This window comes from Lampris incognitus, chromosome 8, assembly GCF_029633865.1.
Source record: "Lampris incognitus isolate fLamInc1 chromosome 8, fLamInc1.hap2, whole genome shotgun sequence".
Classification (NCBI taxonomy): Eukaryota; Metazoa; Chordata; class Actinopteri; order Lampriformes; family Lampridae; genus Lampris; species Lampris incognitus.
Genome location: NC_079218.1, coordinates 43042118 through 43064751, shown reverse-complemented (window position 1 = coordinate 43064751; position 22634 = coordinate 43042118). Strand labels below are relative to the sequence as shown.

The window sequence follows — 22634 nt, the reverse complement described above, 5'->3', positions numbered from 1 at the left end:
GTATTATAGAGCCACTAAGGTCCAAGGCTACGCTTGTGTGCTGAACGGATAGCCCAGATGAGTGGTGTACGGTGACATTTCGGCCTAAAGAAGAAAAACCTTCCGATGGCAGAAAAGAAGCGGAGGAGGAGAGGATGAGAAGAGGCTTTCTTGCACTATGACCAGTGTACTGCCAAAGCCACCGCCCTTTCTCCGTCTCTGTCTCTATTCCCAGTTCTATTCTGTTCTATTCCCAGCCTGAAATGATCAGTCTGTACTGTAGACTACGGTCCGGGGTCGGTAGACACGTCGCCGGACAACGCCTACAGCCAAGGAATGTACCTGAATTGACGAGTAGCAGATAGGCTACGTGTAATTATTGCTGCGCCACAGTACGAGCCTGTGCAACGTTGTAGTGGTTATCTTGTAAAAAAGTTGTGAAGCTCTCCACCGATCTGGGTGGTTATTTTGGGATGTGTCGTGTTTTTTTGTTTTTTTTTTGTTGCTCTACGTTCGTGTCCTTGCTGTCACACTTTGTAATGGAAAATACAAACAACTGAATCATATTGTTTTTTATATTATATCCCACTCAGATTCCGTTTCCCAAAACGTCGGATGAGTAGCCCGCGGCACAGAGCGAGCGCCGTTGCACTCCCCCGCCCAATGTTGACTTAGCGTTGACCTAACTGTGCCCATGTGATCGAGGAGATCGGTCAAGACACATTGGCCACCACCTCGCCCAGTCTCGCCATCTTGCCTTGAGGCTGGCCTCGTCCGTCCAATTCATCTTTCCACTGCCCTCTATACCCCGACACCCCACCCCGTTTTGCCCCCCTTCCCGAGGCTGGGCGGCATACAGATTTCCATCCTTCCTACTACTGCTGCATTTCTCCTGAGTCACTCTGACTGAGAGCGTATTCTAAACGGCTCAGAATGTAAATGATCGCTCTTAACATTCTGTTCATTTCCATTTCTCATTCCTCTGTTAGCACATTTTCACTTGCTTTTCCTTTTCCTTCTGTAACACACATATCCCGCCCACCACCAGGTCTCTCTCTCTCTCTCTCTCTCTCTCTCTCTCTCTCTCTCTCTCTCTCTCTCTCTCTCTCTCTCTCTCTCTCTCTCTCTCTCTCTCTCTCTCTCTCTCTCTCTCTCTCTCTCTCTCTCTCTCTCTCTCTCTCTCTCTCTCTCTCTCTCTCTCCTCTCTCTCTCTCTCTCTCTCGCTCTCTCTCCCTCCCCCATGCTGCAGTAGAGAATGCACGTCCTCAGTCTCTCTCAGATAAGCATGGCTTTGTATATTATATATATGTGTGTATGTGTGCCTTATTGTACCTTATCTTATACTGTTGCTCCATAAATCAAAGCCTTTTTGAAGGCCCTCTACCACATTGGCTATCTTGTGGCCTCACTCAACCCAATTCCCTCACCATGATAAAGAGGGTTGCGGGGGGGGGTAGATAGAAGAGCAAAAGAAGTCGAACACGGGGGAGTATGTTGAGGAGGGGAGTGGGTCTAATATGACAGCTCCTGTACTGACGTGGCAAAAAAAAAACAGCGACGGGGTCTTACACTGGAGAAATAAATGAATGGATTGAAAGATGGAGTCTCCCGAACGGCCCTGAGGAGGATATGGACATAACTGTGAAGGGTAACCCCCCCCACACACACACACACACACTCCCATCCACCCATCCACCACACTGCACAGCACTGCACAGTCTACATGCAGACCATATGGGAGGATGAAGGTGGGGGGAGGGGATGGGACGAGGGGAGGGGGCGTAAAAGAAGTATAGAGGGCTGGAAAAGAAGGAGTGGAAGGCTCAGACTGTAAGAGCCCACAGCAGCCGGATGGAATTTCTAACATACGCAGCCGGAATGTCAGGAATGCAGGACAGTCTGATCTGACTGAGCAAGAGAGAGCGAGCGAGAGAGAGAGAGGGAGAGAGAGCAGACAAGTGAAGGGGGGGGGGGGAGATATGGCATGGAGCGGGAGACTAAAGGACTTCACACTGCTGGTCATTGTGAACATAAAGATACAGAGTCACTGTTTGCGGAGGGAGTGGCGCGCTATGGAACAAATGACTAATTCAGTTTCGGTTTGAGGTTGTGGCAATCTCAGTCAGTAGTCATGCCTGTCAGAGGCTCCGGTGCCTGAGGACTCACATGTCCTCCCTGAGCTAATGTATCTTTAGATACAAGCTAACACAGGCCCGGGTGCATGCGCAGGCCTGCCATCTTATACATGTTTGAATGGGGGGGGGGTAGGGTGGGCGGGGGGTAGGTTGAGTTGCGAGCCCTTTGGCGTGGCCGTAGAACTGCAGCTATTCGACGGCTATCAGTTGGCTCTGCGATAGCGGGGGCGTGACGCACGACGGCCTTCTCCGACCCGTGCTCCCCCGCCAAAGTTATTGGAGATGGCGTCTCTTCTTCTGTGCTGCAGGCCAGTCGCGAATCAGATCACCTGACTCCTGATTTACATTATTCACAATCACTCGCACGCGTCCTCGGTCTGACACTTTTCGTGTATCCCGCTGATCCGTAGAGGGGAGGAATTTCACCCCGGTGGCCCTGTATCTCTAGCTTGACCTCGCGTTAGCTTCAGCACAAAGTCGTCGCGGCAGTCGGCCTGATTGAAAACTACTCTCGGGCTTTTCACATTGTGGCGGTGAAACGCATCAAGAAAATGTGAACCCGAATGAAGGCCGCTTGAGATCTTTTAATAAGTTTTTTGGGGGGGTTTTTTGTTGTCTTTTCTGGCCCCGTGTGACCCCCCCCCCCCCCATAGCGTGCATGGTCTCCTCTCCACCCTGTGGGCTGCAGGGAGCAGGCATACCTGAGATTGTTGTAGCTATCCTCTCTCCGCAGGAATGCACAGCATGTGTTGCACGTTCTTCGGTCGGAGAAGCGAGTCCTCATCCTCTACATGTGAAGATTAACAAAACACAACGTTCTTTGTGGGATGGAGGAGAGAGAGAGAGGGGGGGGGCACAGATCAGCCTAAGTTTTGCTATGTGTCAGCCAGAGATTGGTCACTTTTTCCGACTCTCAAGTACGGTTACCTCTGTCATGGGGCGTATTTGATCGGCGTGGCAGCATGGAGACTAAAGTAATTGTAAAGAATGAAAAAGATGTCCATCTTTTTTCTTTCTTTTTTTTATCTTATTAGACGTCTGAAAAAGATTCTGAGATTTCTCCTTATGTGCACAGGCTGTTTACTCCTCCTCGCCATCTCTCGCTCGCCGTGTGTAACCACGGTAACCGGTAAAAACATGGGTGTTTTTTGTTCGTTTCGGGGTTTTTTTCCCCCTCTCTCTCCCAGAGGCCGATCTATGATTTCGAGCATCCTATCCAAGGAAATATTTGCTTCAGAGAAGAAGAAAAAAGAAGTAACAATAGCTTCAAAAAAAAGTCTTTCTGCCATTTTTTAAACCATGCAGTAGTACAGCAGGAGTTTCTGATATATACACTGTGCAACCCCCCCCCCCCACCCCACGGTAAGCAGATGCATGATCTTGTGTGCATCCTCCATGCATCTTCCACTCATTCTTTCATATCAGCTCATTTCACTCATTTGCTCACAGATGATCGCTCACACTGCGGCTCAGCCAGCCGGCCCTTATCTCCTAACCGAGCCGCTTAGAGAGGGGACTCTGAAGATGGAAGAGGGAGGGTAAACCTTCTCTCTCTCTTTTTCCCCCTCTCTGTCTCTGTCCTTCTGTGTCTCTGTCCCTCTGTCTCTGTCCCTCTCTCACTCCATACTTCCTTCTGTCTCCCCTTCCCCTTCTCTTCTCTCATCACCTCTGCCCCCCCTCCCCCCTTCTCTCTGCAGGAGTTTGTGTGCCCCAGAGAAGTAGGAGGATTCAGCGCTGGTTCGTGAACTTGCCCCCCCCCCTCCTCCTCCTCCTCCTCCCGTCGTTCTTGGGCTTTAGTCTCCTGCTCGCTGGCCTGTTCCCAGCACCGCCTCACTCCTGTGCCCCCCCACCCCCAACTCCAAAAAAAAAAAAGGCTGACACACGGCAGTTCTTCACTGGCAAGCTTTATGTTCCTGTAGACACGCTAAAGCTGCCAGCTGAAGAACTGCTCTGGTCAGCCCTGCGCCGGACGGCCTGAGTGGAGGAAGGGAAGAAGGGGGACGAACAGGGAGGAAATGAAACCGTCCATGCTGTGCATACCGGTCGAGCTGGACATTCAACTACACCACCCTGTTGTGGTAATTTTATGATGAATAAATCATTTGTACTGCATTATAAGCGATGGGGGGGGGCGTTTCAGGAGGATTTGTGGTGACAGAGTTAGACTTTTTGTTTTTCAAAAATGTCTTTCATTGCAAAAAGCATGTTTTCTGAGACACTGTGTTCATTTGTAGATATTATTGTTCCCAGTGTGGTTTTAGAAGACCAAAAAAAAAAAAACAGGAACAAGCATTGATTGCTGATCAGCAAGGATGCGCTGCACTGGGGAACTTCCCGAGGAATAAGAGAAATATTACGGAGGTCTGGAGCGACGTTATCATCTATCAGCACACCAGCGAGTCTGATGACTTATTACAGGAAAATAAAGGAGCATATCCCAAAGAAAGACCCTTGTTTTGTTGTCTTTGCATGCTATAGTCGTATAGCTTAGGCTTGTTGTGTCCATGTTCTCGAGTCTGACACGCCACAAGACACACAAGTCCTGCGTTTACCTTACCTACTCATACCATGTTCGCAATAACATTTTGGGGAATCATTATCGATCAGGCAGTTCACCAAGTCCACAGAATCAAATTCCTCACTCGGCTGATGGAGGCGGACGGATTGGGATCGTGACTGTGGGTTTTCCACATTCCCTCAGAGGTCGATGCCGTAAGTTCATTCACTCAGTCTTTAGCAAAATGACTACAATGTCGACTCTCGATAAACTGAAACGTATCCCCTGAAATGAGCGTCGCCGCAGCCTCGACAGACCAAAAACGAAGGAAAATCTGGTCGCAGAAGTGTGGCCTCGGTGTCAAAGGTCAACTTCCCTCGGGTCTACATAAAGAGGCATCGTCAGGAGACACCCCCCCCTCATCCTATGTGTTGGGGGTGCACGGATAGAGCCGCTACTTCGAAAAATCGTTTTTAATCTTAGTCACATTTGTCATCATCCGTCGTCAGATTTTTCAATCTGTTAAACTCGCATTAAAGCGAGTGTTTCTAAGACAGCTAATTGTTTTAAGCCCTGAAGCGAATGAGCAATGGCCGCCCCAGAGCGGTGTGCATGCCATTAAATAAAATCCCATGGTGTCCATTCATCCACATTTCTCTCCAGATACATTGTTGTCAGTGGCGGCTGGCCAGTGCTGGGCTCTGGGGCGCCGCTCCCTTCAAACACCAAGAGATGAAATCTACTGAAACATGCTAAATATAATGTAGTCGTATAATGCAAATAATTACGAAATAAAGGTGTTTTTCAGTCTGTGAGCGCCTGTCAGCAGCCATTAAATACTGGTTCCACATGGTATTTGGTTGATTTGTGTCTGAATACATGTACTTCCGGGTTGAGGGGCGCCGGCCAAACGATACCTTATGTAAGCCCTCAACCTCTTGGCGAGCAGGTGACCTGAGGCTGCTGTCTGATTGGTTTCTTCAGATTTTCCATAGGGCGCAGTTCTGTGTTACCCCAGACACTCCCACTTTTATTGGAAACCAATTGGTATTGTTTTAGTGGGTTTTTTTTAATCTAATGTGATTGGACAGTTCTCGTGGCTGTCAATCATGTTCACACCCACCACGACGCCTCTGTCTCGACTGTCAATCATCCACCGTCTACGAACCCTGATAAAAATCTATAGGCTACGTTGTCCGTCTTAATAGCTCTGTGACTGGGTGGCCATTAAAGCAGCTGTCAGATGTGCTGCACCAAGGTAAATTGCGCCCCCCTATCCCCCAAAATTTTTTTTTAAAATAGCACCAGCTGCCACTGATTGGTATAGCTGTGGAAGCTCGTTGCGATGTGGGAAGACATGTGGTCCGTGAGGTCTGAGCATGGTATGAAGCTCTTGGACATCACCACCAGGTGGCAGTACAGCCTGCTGAGAACAGCCAACACAGCTGCTAACGCAGATGAACCGCAAATACGGAGACCTGGTTGTGGCGGTGCTTTCTCTACACGATGAGAATGAATATTATTGATACGTTGACATGTGGATTTATTCAAATGCCTTGCGTGTGCTGACCAAACTTAATGAAATCCTTTCTTAGAATTTCGGGGTTGAAGTCTATTAGGCCAGCTTTGTTAAGCTTTGGGGCCTGGGACAAAATACACCCACATGCTTTCTTCCATAAGCACACAAATGGTTAAAAAAAATAATTAAAAAAACCCCAATATATTCTGGTCATAAAGCAAACAATAAATTCTTATGTGCAACATAACGTGCAACAGTTCAATAACCAAAGCCATAAGGGGTTGTTAAAAAACCATCCAAAGATGAAGGTCTGCAATGAAACATTTAAACACGACCATTTCACACTCTCCCAGAGAAACTCCGCCAGTTTGTTTGCATCAAACCCCAGTGAACATTAGTGGGGACGCAATGCTCACAATTCCCCCCACCTAGCAACCATTTTATAAATCTGCGTTTGGTTTGGCTTTTGCGGATGTCTACTGATTGAGTTAGCAACTTTTCACGCCACTGTAGTCGCATGCACATGCATCTGCACCAATCACCATGAAGCCAATATGCAGAGCAAACGGACTCTAACTGTGCGTATAGGCAAAGGTTGGTGAAGCTGGTGAACTTGTACTTGGCCAATTAACTGGTCAGTGGTGACCACTAAAGAAGACAGAAATGAGGGTATAAAGTAATCTGAGTCCAAAACAACAGGGCGTTGCTATCATAGGCAATTGGACACCACCCCCCCACCACCACCACCCCCACCCCATACTGACAGTCAGAGTGCCGTTGCAAGCCAATTAACAGTACACAAAGAAGAGTGTTTAGATTGCTGAAGTAAAAAAGGCAAAAATCTCCACCTCCATGTTGCATGTTATCTACTCTTTCTCGCTGTCTGTCACCCCCCCACACACACACCCACACGCACAAATGAATTCTGCGGGGGGTGCATACATGTCGAGCCATCTGACGCTGCCGCGGTGCGTAAATGGAAAGCTTTTACGCACCGTGCGTCTTCACATCCAGAGAGATTTAATCGCTGCTGTTTTATTTCTTCTTCTTTTTTTTTGCGTTGTCACACGACAACGTGTCGGATGTTGGGGACGTGCCAAGGAGACGCCAGCGTTGCGGTAAGGGCTAATTCACAGCGCGCGGGGGGGTGGGGGGGTAAAAGGCAAGGCGCGCGTGCGTTCGGACGCTCAATAGTAACTAAACACGAGAGGAACGGAGGCATCAATTACACCCCCCCGCTCATCAATAGGAGGCTCCGATGGAGCTGGACTTGCCTAATTAAAGAGGTCGCTTCTCCCATCGCGCTGGGCTCTCTCTCTCTCTCTCTCTCTCTGAATTTCTAACATTTTAATCCCATGAAGAAAAACACCCCCCATGGAGAACATCTGAAGGGGAAATCGCTTCCTTCATCTCTCCATCCAGAGGACGTCGGTTTATTAACAACGTAGGGTGAATCAGAGACTCGGGCCACTTTCAGATCCCAACTTTCAACGATGGCTATCAACACCGACGCCGGGTACGGGAAGAGCGCCATGGGCGAGAGGGAAGCGTCCCACCCCACCGACTTCCAGGACACGGAGAAGCTGCTGCGCGCCACCGTCGCCGAGCCGAGCGGCCAGAGCAACCTCAAACCGTCGGACTCCTTCTCCCTCAACGCAAGAGGCAGCGTCCGCTCTCTGGACGCGGACCTGAACGGACACAGGTCGCCTCTTAAGACGGGCTCCACGGGGCATCTGTCGACCCCACCCAAATCCTCCTCCCGGCTCAGCCTGGGTCCGCTGCCCTCCCCCGTGCCACCGGGCTCCGAGCCCCCCAACTACATGTGGCTGGCGGTGCTGTCCTGCTTCTGCCCCGGCCTGCCCTTCAACATCTACGGCCTGTGGTACGCACACGTGGTAAGCATTGGACCAAAGCAACAAAAAAGAAAGGGGGGGGATACTTTGTCCAAAATAGTGCACACTTGGTCACTTATCTAACAATGATGTCGGTGGTCTGTGTGTGTGTGTGTGTGTGTGTGTGTGTGTGTGTGTGTGTGTGTGTGTGTGCTCTAAATGAAGTTGCATGGACACAGCCCACTGCTTAAAGTCCGATCAAAACCAGGGGTCAGATTTAACTCGCCCCATCTAACAAGCTCGAGTAAAACATCCAGCAACAGTTTTTTCTTACTTTTAAACTGTTTATATCTTTATCCGTAACTGTTGCTATGCTGTTGTTATAGCTACATGACTGTAAGAACGGTGAGGGGGCTGTCTGGTTGTCATCAATATTCATGAGCCCACCTTTGAGTGACAGGTACAAGCAAGGGCTGGTGGTTAATGGTGGGCGGGGTTTCGTAATTTTGGTGATTCGGTCTGATTGGCTGTATGTTAATGAGTGTCACGATGACATCATGAGTATCAGAAAAAGATCGTCTGAGAGGAGCTGAACTGGGGGGAGCTCTTTTGAAAAGGTACGGACCAAAATACATGCCGAAAAGTAACGAGCGATGTTAAAAATATTAGTGTTTATATATATATATATATATATATATATATATATATATGTGTGTGTGTGTATATATATATATGTGTGTGTATATATGTGTGTATATATATATATGTGTGTGTGTGTGTGTGTGCGAGTGTTTGTGCTGTGCATCTAAAGTACTTTCTTGGATATTTTTTGTCCTTCCTCCATCATTCCCGCCCCTCATGAAGTCGAGAACTGTTCTCCATACCGGAGATATTGAAGGGGCAAGGAGATACGGGCGTCTCTCCTTGATGTACAGCTGTAGTGCCATGATACTGGGTGTGGCTATCATCATCTTCCTAGTGCTCACAATAGGTATGGAGAGTGTGCACATGAACACAAGTACACACACACACACACCTGCACAAGTGTGTGTGTGCGCCATGTAAACAACATTCTCTCGCTCTCTCTCAGAGTCCCAGTGACCTGTTGGACGGCTACAGCATTCTCCAAAGATGTTATCTTCAGTTGCTGTCCATATTGTACAGAAGAGAGGAGGATGAAAGTCATTTTGGAGGTGGAAAAAAAAAGCACAAATTTATCAGAGGGGAAAAAAAAAACAGAACATGTTGAAAACAAGCCAAAGGGACTATCCTGCTAGACCTACACCTTTCATTACAATTTGTGCCGAGGACGACAGAGAGACGACAGACCGTACGCCAGTTCGCCTCATCTGGTACAGATACGTATGTCCAGCACTAAACCCTCACAACCACACTCAGGAACATAAGGACACAAAAAAGAGAAAGACGCTGTAGTTCAGTGGAACCATCAGACAAAACGTTAATTATCGAACCATTCATAATGTAAAACTGGTGGCATAAGGGGCCAACACGAGTTTTTAGCATTCCCTCATTGCATCAACGATGGCCGAGTGAAAGCGTAATGCCATCTGATGGAATTAATATAATTTACAATTACACTTCATTGTAAAAGAAACGCATACCAAAAAGGATATATAAATAAAAAATTTTCTACGCTTCCTTAGAATTAAGTAGCATGGCGCAAACTGTCAAAATCCAGAAAGCTATTAAGATTGGTAGTCTGTATCGCTACACCTACTCTCAGAAACACTTGTATGTGGTCAGCTGCAATGGTATCAGTGCACCGCCAGCACACACTAACAGCTCTCCATCGGCCAACATGTAAGTGCTCATTTCATCCTGATATTTGCCACGATGTATGACCGTATCCTAATCCGTGGACTGAAAGGTTGTTTTTTTTTTCTTTCATGTTCTGCAAGTACTTGCACAGGAATCATCTGGTGGACGGAGGCTTTCGAAGTGGTTTTCATACGCTGTTCACACCCCGAGCTCTAAATCATGTAGTGTATGCCTATTCCTGCAACTATCTCCTATGGCCGTTATGACTTGATAGCTTGCTTTGCGTGATCAAGAAATTGCACTACTACCTAACTGTACCTGACTTTTAAATTCCTGTTTGAACCCTACCGAACTGCTTGAATCTTTGAAACTCATCAGTTTACAATATAGTACGAGAAATGGGGGAGGGTCCCCTGTATGCACTGTTGTGGCACTTCACTGTTGATGTTTATACATTTATATTGTATGACTGGTTAACTGTGCCATAGTTTTTGCATGTTTGAAATAAACTTCAAGATGCATGAGGAACTTGAACGTGATCTTATCATCATTCTTGTATTAGACGCCACAAATATATATAAAAATAATATGGCATCAACATTATATGGTTCAATAAACACCGCCACCTCACACATTTGGGAAGACTCACTTACAAAATTACATCATAACATGTAGCTGCTGCGTGTGCAGCGATTACAAAGACCCACAATTTTTTATAATTCTCAGCATAAAACAATCGTGATTGTCTTCAATCTCCCAACATTCATGTAGAAAACAAAACACACTCCACTTCATATAGGATTTGCTTTGGTCCAATGTGTGATTTGAAACACACCCACCGTAGTTGGGATTTCACTTGTGCAAAAAAAAAAAAATCTTCCAATGCAAAATTTTCTTTTTCTCGTTCTCATTCTTAAACTGTTGCGTGGTACTATGAGTCTGCAAATCAGCGGAAAGTGTAAAGCAACAGGAGAATGGTGCAGATCCCAATCACCCCACCTAGAATCAGCGAGTCCCGCTTCTTGCGCAAGTTGATTCGCTGGATGAGACTGTTGATGGCTGGGAAATTATCTGTAGCACAGGGAAGTACGGTGAAGGAAAAGACAAAATTATGACTGCAGAAAGAGAAAAGCTGGGCTAAAATAATTAATTACTGAAAACCAGGAAATCCAGAGACAGGAGACCAATTAAAAATCCAGTGATAGCATTCATTACACAAGTGGAGTTCCAAAGATCTTGTTGTGTGACGGTAAACTATCATACTATAATAATAATAATGGATTACATTTATATAGCATTTTATCTAGACACCCAAAGTGCTTCCCATTGAAGGGGGAAACCCACCTCAACCACCACCAATGTGTCGCACCACCTGGGTGATGCATGGCAGCCATTTTGTGCCAGAATGCTCACCACACATCAGCTCGAGGTGGAGAGGAAGGAATCATTGAGCGAGTTACACAGGGGAATGATTAGGTGGCCAGATGGATAGAGCCAGGTTGGGAATTTTGCCAGGACGCCCCCCACCCCCACTCTTTGCGATAAGTGCCATTGGATCGTTAATGACCACAGCGAGTCAGGACCTCGGTTTAACGTCTCATCAGAAGGACAGCATCTCCTACAGCCCAGTGTCCCCGTCACTGCAATGGGATTTCTTTTTTTTTCTCCTTATAGTTGTTTTTATTTGGACTAGAGGGAAGACTGCCCCCTACTGGCCAACCAGCACCACTTCCAGCAGCAACTCAGTTTTCCCAGGAGGTCTGCCATCCAAGTACTAGCCAAGCCCACAACCTGCTTAGCTTCCGTGATTTAGCAGAGCCGTGGTACATGCTGGTATGGCGGCGGGCCATCTCTGCCACTGTAGCCCAGAGAACTTTGGCAGGTTACTTATCAACTTATCAACAATATTACTTGCTCCGCCCCCTTGCACTGTGTGTGGTCCTGTTGTCACTGTTCCACGTACGCCCATTTACCGTGGTCTGGCACAAATGCATCAGGACAAATTGTGGGATATTTATAACATTTGCCAAACGAAGCTATTCTCATTCTCCAAGGGCAGCAACAGAAGGCCCGCGGTGAGAAAGAAAACCTACCTAGTCAGCGAGAGTCACAACTCCGCATGATCTGGGGGGGAAAAAAGTGCAAAAGGATACTGGCCAAGGTTGTAACCCTGGTCTGGATGGACTTCAGCATCCCACGCTGAAATGTAATGTTCTCTTTGGTGGCCATGGCGATACTTTGGGGAAGGGAAACATAAGGATTATTCCAGGAAAATTCAGAGCATCGCATTAGGTCAGCTTTAATGTTCTGACCGCCAAGTCAACGTGTAAGATGAGAAAACTGTCTGTCTTAGAAAACACCCAAGTATGGCGTGTTTGCAGTTAGATCGTGTGTGTGTGTGTGTGTGTATGTGTGTAAAAGGGCATTAAAGCTTACCTTATTGCGTTGTCAATGAGACTATCCGAGCTGCACATACGACAAGATGGAAAGAAAAAAAAAAGTCAGAAATTTCAAGGGCTACACTGATGAGTTGTTGAAAAGTTCATTTCTGAAATGGAGACTGTTATTCAGCTGAAAGACCACATCTAAATCCAGTTTGGAAAACCTGAAGGTCATTATTCAGTGTTTATTAAAAAACATATAAAGGGCAGAGAGGATTAAAAGTGTTTTAGTTATCTATTATTATTATTATTATCGTTTTAACATCTGACGTAATCTAATTACGAAGTGAACTTTTCATGATCTGGAACACGTGGGAAAAGTCGTTTTAGAGAGTTTCAAATATCTGGGTTATGCTCACATACATGCTTTTGCCAAAGCTTATGAAGCAATAAAAAAAAAAGACATAGCCAAGGCTCTTGTCACGAAACCACAAAGCTCTTCAGCCCTTTCACCATAAAAGGTGCACTTCCTGTGAGTCCTGCTCTAGGGGGATGTGCCGGTTGACGGAGGATATTTTTGAGGGCGCACGGCTCCGGTTGGTCCATTCCCCCGCACCATGATGATAGCCAATTAATCTCCATAACCCAACAGGTCTGTACGCAGTTGGGGAAAATATTCAGGATGTGAATGTTGTTTATTGTCCTCTTTTTGTATGACGGGTGCTTGAAAGACAACCCTTTCTCTAAACAAGTCAGTCGCAAATGAGCAGGGAAGCGAGATGGGTGGACATCGGCCGTCTCTGCAGGAAGACGCATCGCTTAAATACACGACAACAGGGTTTACATCAGCTGCCATTAGCTGTTAGCGATTGAGAAAAGTAATGGACCGAAAGAACGGAGGCTGAGCAGAGCATCTCAGGGCAACAGCGGGCATCCTGACGGACCCCGCCCCGCCGGGGACCAGAAATCAATGCTGCTCTCTCTACTTCCTCCATCTATCCATCCAGCTCTCTCACTATCCATCTTCGCCTGTCCTCTGCTTTCACTCCTTACCCATCATCCACTTCCATATTTCTCCATTCCACCCTTTCTGTCACCGCATTACACTCCGTTTCCTCACTTGTTCTCCTCGGTCATCTGTTTATTCCTTCTAGGTTTTCTTCTGCCTTAGACCACTTGCGGTAAAAAGCCGCAGGTACTGCCTCATTAGTCACATGCTGAGGTGGCTAACAAGATGTCCATTAAAACATAAGTGTGTGTGTGTGTGTGTGTGTGTGTGTGTGTGTGTTGGCACAGACTCGTACACACACTGGCTAACTCACACACTTAACAGCCTTTCTTTCAAATGAAACCTTCATCTTAGACATCCTATTTGCGCTGGAATATGATCCACCTCATTCGTTAATCCAAACTTCTATTTAGTTCCTGAAAACAGAGGCAGTTTTTGAGACCCTGCAGGTATCCAGCATCATCAGCTGAGGGCCGGTGCACATTTAGTCACTGAGCTTCATGCAAAAACCATTTGTGAACAAAGATCTGCTCTTGGACAACGGGGGGGGGGGGGGGCATCCAAGGAATCTTGTGTTATTCACCAATTTTCTCTTGTTTTGGATTTGGTCGTTGGTGAGGTCAAAATTTTTTCGAACATGTACAACAGTCCCATGGCTCAACTACACCTTTAGAAGAGTGAAAGTCTATAAATCATTTCTCTATTGCACAGAAAATATAGTTTTAATTTTGGAAAACAAGGCGTAAAAGCAGATTAAGACAAATAAACACAAGTCTACATTTAAATACTTCATAAACATATTTAGGTTGATTGAGGATGGTTTTTTTTGGGGGGGGTTCTCCCTTTTCCCCCCCCCCCCCAATTGTACCCGGCCAATTACCCCACTCTTCCGGGCCGTCCTGGTCGCTGCCCCACCCCCTCTGCCGAGCCGGGGAGGGCTGCAGACTACCACATAACTCCTCCGATACATGTGGAGTTGCCAGCCGCTTCTTTTCACCTGACAGTGAGGAGTTTCAACCAGGGGGGCGTAGCGCGTGGGAGGATCACGCTATTCCCCCCAGTTCCCCCTCCCCCCTGAACAAGGGCCCCGACCGACCAGAGGCGGCCAGGACACATACCCACATCCGGCTTCCCACCCGCAGACACGGCCATTTGTGTCTGTAGGGACGCCCGACCAAGCCGGAGGTAACACGGGGATTTGAACCGGCGATCCCCATGTTGGTAGGCAACGGAATAGACCGCTACACTACCCGGATGCCCAGATGATGTATTTTGAAATAAAAAATACATGTAAATTGAAACCAGCGTAACCACCAGCAATTAAAATACTTCCTTTCCTTACTGTTCATCCTGACTGTAGCGCTTAGATTTCTAAACCTTTCGAAGTCTCGTCCTATTCCGACCCTTTACCTGGCTGCTTCACGATACAACGGAGGCACCGGATTAGCTGTTCAGATTCCTTTAAAGAGATACTTACATCAAAATCCGACTTTTCCGGTTGTTAATCGATGTAAGGAGTGTGGATGTGATCGATGAGACAAATGGTAGCCCTAAAATCACATTTATGGCCAGAGGAGAGATATTGGCAGTCGAGTAACTTGATTTCCGGTTGGTGAAAATGCGGTAACTTGCCGCGTCATGAATTATCATTAGCATAGAGGGCGTGTCCGCAGTGGGATGCTATAAAAGCGGAGACGCACCCTTTTGGCTCAAAGGAATACAGCTGTATTGGCTGAGCAACATATTTGTGAGGCGAGTAGTCAGCTTCCACTAAGAAAGAGGAATCGTCTTCCACTTCCACATCCTCAACCTCAAAGCTGCTGTCGGTGGTCTCGTCGCACGCCATTTTAGGTCTACCACAAACGTTCAGTGAATCTGACACTGATTCCTCTTAAGAATTTCCCGAAGAGAAACATAAGAGAAACTCTAGAGGGTGCTCTTGCATGAGGCCCAGCCTTTTTAATGGAATCAGACCCCTAAACGCAATAGAAAAGAGTAGAACTGCAAACCAAAACCCCACGAAGAATTAGATTCCCAACCACGCCTTACCTTCTCAGATGTTCATGCTCCTTCAGAAGGAGCTCAGACCTTCTGTTGTTCACACCAGACCCGCTCTTATAGGACCTGTACAGAAAGAAAGAAAGAGAGAGAGGAACAACGAGACAAATACAAAGGAAAAAGAAAAAAGACAAGCACAAAAAGAAAGAGAGAAGAGGACAAAGAAAAATCAGTTTTACAATAACGGCTGAATAAATGACCAAACTGCCGAACTTTGACCTTCTAACAACTCTTTGGTTGACTATTACTAACAGGCATTTTTTAAGTTTTTGATTAACCAACTGATAAAAAGGTGCTCATACCCCATATTCAGCCCTCTATATGAGATATATTTTATGAAGCTTATGTGTTAGTCCTGTATGAACTAACTGCAGCGGGCGTGTCAGTGTCCATGAAAACAAAATGCTGAAAAGACTCTCGTCATCCAACACTTTATCTATGTCACTCATTCTTTCAGTCCCTCCCTTTAACTGGCGACTAGACGGTGATTATGGGACTTCCTGCATTAAGGCTTTTAAGTAATTAGCCTGGCAACAAGCATCCACCTACCACCGTCCCCCAAATCTTATTTATGGATTCTCGCAGTCTCTTCCTTATTCGGCCTATTCGTCTTTTCTCCAGACGTGTCCTCTGCTCTCTTAGCATTCTCTCTATAGGTGTCGGCCCTCTTCTCCTCGTTCATATTCACCTCCATCACATTTACAATAAATCAGCATCCCCACCGGAACTATCTTTCACTTTCTATCATGCCCCCCCTTTCCCCCCCAATGTTCCTGTTTCTCATGTCTCTCTCCTCCTCCTCTTCTCCATTCCCTCTCCCCATGGTAAAGCCTTTCTCTGTGTCGGGCGGGACCTGACCACTGTCTCTCAGCTCGGCCTGAATGAAAGCCCTGCGGTTTGATTTACTGTACAAGGCACTTAGGCCGGATATCCCCAGAGAAACAGACAGAGCGAGGATAAGAGAGGAGAGGAGGGAGGGTTAATACGAGCAGAGAGGAAGAGGATAAAATACACTAAAGGGTGGAAGAGTACATCAGAGGGTGGTGAAATTATGAGTGGACACCTATGCCCCCTGTTGGTAACAGCCGGCATAACAAAGGGCATGGGAGTTTCCAACGGAGTGAGGAGAATCCCTGACCGATGATTTAATCACTTGGGATGAGAGAGAGGATGGACAATGAGATAGGCAGGGGCAGAGGGGAAGGAAAAACACAACAAAGAAAGAAAGCAGGGGAAAGTATGAAAGGATGGAAGAAAGGGAGGACAGAAGTAAGGACGCATAAAGAAAAGAAGGCAAAAAATAAGTTTGAAAAGAAGAACATGAAAAGTGAAGAAACTAATAATGGAAAGCAGGAACAAAGGAAGGAAAGAAGGAAGAAAGCAAGGAAGGGCAGATTGACGCTGTATACTAACTTCAGAGCTCAGTATTGCAAATGAAAATTTTAATGTTGCATCCAACAGGTGTGTGAAGGTGCTCACTCTATGTCTCTGCGAACCGAGCCCAGCAGGTCCTCCCTCTCTCGCAGGCTGTGGAAATTACCTTTGGTTTTGTGAAACTCATGGGTATAATCCTACAACACAGAAGTAAACCTTCTTAACCAAAATAAGAAACACAGGATGATACTGCAAGAAAGTTAGATATATTGAGGCAAATGCTACGCTCTCTCTCTCTGTCTGTCTGCCTCTCTCTCTCTCCGTTTGACTGCTATTCAACAATAAAGATCACTGTTTGGCACAATTCGTCTGTTTATTTCGTAGTCTAGACACAGATGCTGTCAGGCTAATATACAGTAGGCTGTGCCTTGCAATCAGTGTATTATGTTGGGCAAACAGCCAAAAAAAGGAAATAATGCAACACTGCTCACTTTGCCGTAGCCTAGGCTAAATCTGGAGGTTTGCGGGTAGGGTCGGGTTCGGGTGGTTAATTAACACATATTTTAGCAGATCGGGCAGGGTGGACTGGCTCTCGTAACGGGTCGGGTGGGTGCGGGTATTAAAAAAACCCTGACCCGTGCATCACTACTTCCCTGGGAAAAATGATATGACACTAAGGACTCTAGTTTCTGGTTTCTGGATGGTGCAAGGCCGGCGGTAGTGCTAACACAAATGTAGTGATGTCTTCATTGGGCACCAGGTGGTTTATCTCTCACCTGGGCGTGTTTGCTCATTTCCAGGCTCACCATGACATCGCCTGCACCGAAATGAGCGTGGGGGCACAGTAGAGAGTGTGTCCGTCAAAATCTGGTGGCGCAGTGCTAATTTGGTGTCACATAAAACCAAATCTTACGCCTGCATCTCTGCCTGGCCAGACAATGTCTTAGTGCAGACGCAGGCATGTTGTGGTAGTTTCTGGGCTTTAGGTGAAGGTGCACGAAACATAGACTTCTAAAAAAAAAACAGCCTCTCACCACTTCTACTGATAATTTATTCCTTCTAATCCAACCCTTTTACAATTGTGCCTTTGTTGCGCCTGATCACCACCAGCGCAGCGTGTCCAGAAATTAGCCATAAGATCGACTTACGCTGTGAACTAGCATCAGCGCCTTCATCTGCACTATGATCCGGAAACTAGAGCCCTTAGTGTTGTACGTCTTCAGCACAGCAGCCAAATGTAGAAGAACAAAGTAGATAGAAACAAGTTTAAAGAAGTGAGTTTTGTTGTGGCAGCCCAAGCTCAAACCAGGAGATGCTACATCAAAACCTAAAACTCCAGTTCAACCATGCTTTTTGGCCATGGACGATGCTGACGATGCATCTCGTTTCATTTCATGATGGGAAATGGAGGGCTCAAACACTGCACTTATCAAATATCATCATATCCGTCAGCAAGTTAAAAGGAAAAACACACCATCTTCAGAACTGTAGTTCTAAGTACAATAAGATGAACTATTTTCTTTTGAATTATCTCTACTCATTGGTTAGACTTGTCTCATTGAACAAATATTTCGCCTTGGTGAGAAAGCTATGAGATCAAGATTATTAGGCAGAAGATATGGAGGGGGCTAAACCTACCTGTAAAATGTCTCTGTGCCTCTGTAAGGTATGCATCAATGCAGCATTTGGTGTAGAAGCTCCTGGGGTATTTGCATATTCTGCCATCCTGTCATTCACCACTGTTAACTGATAAGATGACAGATATATCATCAAATCAATTTTCATAGAAATTCAATTTAATAAACAATTTTTTCCAGACATACCTAAACATATTACACTGACATTTTCCATAACTCAACGGCTGAAACCACGGAAGTACACATGATGTCATCAAGATGAGCATAATCCAGAACACACAGTAAGCATGGTGAGATGGCAAATTGTATGACACAGTTATAACAAGTAAAATCTCCAATAATAAATTGATGTTTACTGAGGCCTTAAAACTAATATTTGTATAATGACCAATATCACCACACCAGCAACTGCTTAATTATCCTCTGATTAATTGCTAAGGTTGAATGAAACATATGCATAGAAATAAAGTTGGAGGCCTCCGGGATGCACATCATTGAGTCCTCTCATATGATGTGCATCAAGGCTTACTGAAATAGCAGGTGTGAAAACTCAAGTTGAACTTGTTTAAGACACAGTCCTTCCACCAGAGAGACCAGGTTCATTACAGAGAGCCACTATTGTGGGAAGCATCTGATGTGCTTAAGAGTTCTCCACACAGACGGCCGATCCCCAAGGGGCACTGCCATGTAGGGTGTCAAGTTTAGAGGTTTAACTTCCACTGGGGCCACCCAATGTGTAGAGTGATGCAGTTGTTTCATTATAAAGTGCTTTGTATCCTAGGTTTAGAATAGTGCTCCAGAAATGCAGTCATTCGTTCGTTTTTTCATGTAACTGACCCAGCACCCAGCATTCTGACCCTGTTAGATGAGGGAGGGCAATAGAAAAAATAATTTCCCTTTAGGGATCAGTGATATGACTGATATTACTAACAATGTTAATTAGGAATGCACCAATACCACTTTTTCACTACCGGCATCAATTCTGAGTATGACTCTTTAAGCAAGTGCTGATACCAATTACGGATCTGATCCATTACTTTTGCTGAACAATGTAGACTGACCATTTGTTTGGGTCGACGGCCAAAATAATTGAAATAGAATCATTTTTTTCACCATTACAAAATATGGGTTTGTAAGTGCTAAAAATGCAGTAAATCAAACCATTTTACTTCTATTTATGGCATGTTTCTAGATGCTTTTGATATTAGATTTTGGAGAAAATCTCTGATTTTCGGCTGCTTCCGTTAGGGGTCACCCCAGCAGATCATCCGTTTCCATCTCTTCCTGTCCTCTGCATCTTCCTCTGTCACGCCAGCCACCTGCATGTCCTCCCTAACCACATTCATAAACTTCCCCCTTGGCCTTCCTCTTTTCCTCCTGCCTGGCAGTTCCATCTTCAGCATCTATCTCCAAATATACCCAGCATCTGTCCTCCACACATGATCAAACCATTTCAATACTGTCTCTCTTGCTTTGTCTCCAAACCGTCCAACCTGAGCTGTCCCTCTAATATACCTGTTCCTAATCCTGTCCTTCTTCGTCACTCCCAACGAAAATCTTAGCATCTTCAACTCTGCCACCTCCAGCTCCGCCTCCTGTCTTTTTGTCAGTGCCACCGTCTCCAAACCACACAACATTAGCTGGTCTCACTACCATCTTGTAAACCTTCCCTTTAACTCTTGCTGGTACCCTTCTGTCGCAAATCAATTCGGACACTCTTCTCTACCCACTCCACCCTGCCTGCACTCTCTTCTTCAACTCTCTTCCGCACTCCCCCTTACTTTGAACAGTTGACTGCAAGTATTTAAACTCATCCAGCTTCCTCACCTCTACTCCTTGCATCCTCACCATTCTGCTGTCCTCCATCTTGTTCACACATATGTATTCCATCTTGCTCATACTGACTTTCATTCCTCTTCTCTCCAGTGCATACCTCCACCTCTCCAGGCTCTCCTCAACCTGCTTCCTACTCTTACTACAGAACACAATGTCATCCACGAACATCATCGTCCACGGAGACTCCTGTCTGATCTCGCCTGTCAACCTGTCCATCACCATTACAAACAAGAAAGGGCTCAGAGCCGACCCTTGATGTAATCCCACCTCCACCTTGAACCCATCTGTTATTCCAACCGCACACCTCACCACTGTCACATTGCCCTCATACATAACTTGCACCCCTCTTACATACTTCTCTGCCACTCCCGACTTCCTCATACAATACCACACCTCCTCTCTCAGCACCCTATCATAAGCTTTCTTTAACTCCACAAAGACACAATGTAGGTCTTTTTGACCTAATCTACTTCTCCGTCAACATTCTCAAAGCAAACATTGCATCTGTAGTGCTCTTTCATGGCATGAAACCATACTGCTGCTTGCTAATCATTACCTCTCCTCCTAACCTAGCTTCCACTACTCTTTCCCCTAGCTCCATGCTGTGTCTGATCAACTTCATACCTCTGTAGTTACTACAGCTCTGCACATCACCCTTATTCTTGAAAAACATAAAAATCTGATTCTCTAAATACTTAATTTTAGCCTGAAATCCGCCCAATATCCCATACCAGTATCAGTGCATCCCTAATGCTAATTCAAGAATTTTAGGGCTATTTGAAAAACATTTGACAAAAAGATAACTATTATCCATGTTTTAGAATCATATTATTTAGCATTCCATTAATGAATGGGTCAAATTGAGTGTTTCACATTTCTATCACCTGGGCTTTTCATTTGTCAGACTTAGGTCTCACTTCTTGGTGGTTGCCATAGGACCTAACAGTTTTCCTGGTAGAAGCGCATTACCCCTGGCCTACAGCTGCAAGTAACCTCATGTAAGTGGGCTGTATAACTTACATTGGTCAGGAGGTGTTCCAACTCTGTAGTCATAGCTGCCAACACATTGTCTTGAGAAGAGCCCACAGAACCTGACCTGTTTAAGAACGGGAGGATATAGCAGAATGTACTACTGAAGTGTCAAAAACAGAATACAGACAACATCTAATTATATATGTATATATATATAATCTCTAATCCCAGTTAGGATCAAACCCATATCAAATCTGCAGTCTACCAAAAAATACAAATACTTGTTTTTATGGTGGCAAATAGTGGTAGTACACCATAGAGGACGAAGAATAAAGTTCAACTCCAGAAGACGTCAAATGTTTTCCACAAATTTCCAACCATTAATACCACAGATTTAGTCCGAAGAAACCATGACTGATAGTTTGTGTATTCACTAATAGATAGTAGTTAGTGACCATGACCATTTCAAAGGGCGATGATAAATTGCCTAGCAAGGTGTACTTGCCTGCTGTCACTTTGTCGATGGTCATAAGTGCTGCTCCTGTAGCTGGTGCACAGCTTACTGAAAGACACCAGTTTGAGGTCCAGCTCATTCTCTAACTGCCTGGCTTGTTTCCGCAGATCTGAGAAATAAACAGCAATTGGGGGATGAAACACACGCACGTATACACGCAAACAAGTTTGTCAATGAAACATAACGTATCGTGGTCACAACGGAACGACTCGCTATAACCGTGTGAGTTAGATGTGAGCTAACGTCTAACCTGAACGGCAAACCAGCTAGCTCGCAATTATATCACGGCAACATGACATAAATTGATTAAAAGCTGCGTTTACGGAATTTAATAATTGTGTTTTTTTATCTTCTAAATAGTAAAGAAAGAATTAAATTTAGATATATCTACAAATCACTGTGAGATAATTACCTTCCCAGTAGTTTGCGTCAGGCGCCATGTTTAATGTTGACATGTCATCATCTGTCGTAAAGAGAAAACAACTGTCGCAACGCTGAGTTGACAAACAGCGGCCTCTCCTGGCATCTGCTTGGAACTGACGGGGCCTGGCCACAACCTTACAGGCGAGGTCATCCTGCACGCCCTGATTTAGCTTTCTGCGAGGTCATCCAATACATCTGAGTCTATAAACGGTGGAACCTACTATTTATAAAGGATTTGTCTCGAGTGAAGAGAGCCTTATGTAAATCTAGCAGTCAAATTAAAAACAAAAACAATTTGCACAAGTAAATTTTAACGTTAATGTGTTTGGCAACTTTAACATAGGGGAAAACTAGATTTCTGTTGGCAGGGAAAACATCTCTGATGAGAGGATGTCGCCAAATTGATGCAGAGATCTCTTCGTCTTTCTTTTTTGGTAATTTTTATACCTTTATTAGATAGTGATAGTGGAGGCAGACAGGAAATGGGGAGAAGGAGAAAGGGGAATGACAGGCAACCAAGGTCGCCAGCTGGATGCAAACCCGGGGACGGCTGCAACCATGTGGCCATGTGGCATGAGCTGTACCCATTCAGCTAGAGAGGTGCCCTCTTATTATTATCTTTATGGGGGAATTCGTTCTATTTGGCAAATGTTGAGGAAAAGGAAAGTTTCATGAAAAGTTGATACTGG

General features: G+C 45.6%; 2 protein-coding genes across 2 annotated transcripts; one reads left to right on the top strand and one right to left on the bottom strand.

Moving 5' to 3' along the window:
• The first annotated feature begins 7606 nt into the window (after window positions 1-7606).
• On the top strand, window positions 7607-9112 carry LOC130117319 (trafficking regulator of GLUT4 1-like). Its single transcript, XM_056285531.1, has 3 exons — window positions 7607-8025; window positions 8827-8953; window positions 9053-9112. Exons 1-3 carry the CDS (start codon window positions 7624-7626, stop codon window positions 9061-9063), a joined length of 540 nt encoding a protein of 179 aa, XP_056141506.1. The 5' UTR covers window positions 7607-7623; the 3' UTR covers window positions 9064-9112.
• Window positions 9113-10271: 1159 nt separating this feature from the next.
• On the bottom strand, window positions 10272-21977 carry LOC130116831 (Golgi SNAP receptor complex member 1-like). Its single transcript, XM_056284897.1, has 9 exons — window positions 21935-21977; window positions 21514-21631; window positions 21057-21132; window positions 18202-18309; window positions 16669-16760; window positions 15181-15255; window positions 12178-12207; window positions 11895-11977; window positions 10272-10812 (listed from the first exon to the last, which is right to left on the bottom strand). The coding sequence occupies exons 1-9, from the start codon at window positions 21975-21977 to the stop codon at window positions 10688-10690; spliced, it is 750 nt and encodes a 249-aa protein (XP_056140872.1). The 3' UTR covers window positions 10272-10687.
• Between the last annotated feature and the right edge of the window lie 657 nt (window positions 21978-22634).

Coding starts and splice junctions, on each gene's coding strand:
- LOC130117319 (XM_056285531.1), top strand. CDS start 7,624: ATGGCTATCAACACCGACGCCGGGTACGGGAAGAGCGCCATGGGCGAG. Junction 8,026..8,826: donor GCCTGTGGTACGCACACGTG/GTAAGCATTGGA, acceptor CCCCTCATGAAG/TCGAGAACTGTTCTCCATAC.
- LOC130116831 (XM_056284897.1), bottom strand. CDS start 21,977: ATGTCAACATTAAACATGGCGCCTGACGCAAACTACTGGGAAG. Junction 16,761..18,201: donor GGCACAGAGACATTTTACAG/GTAGGTTTAGCC, acceptor TCTGTGTTGTAG/GATTATACCCATGAGTTTCA. Junction 12,208..15,180: donor GAGCATGAACATCTGAGAAG/GTAAGGCGTGGT, acceptor TCGTATGTGCAG/CTCGGATAGTCTCATTGACA.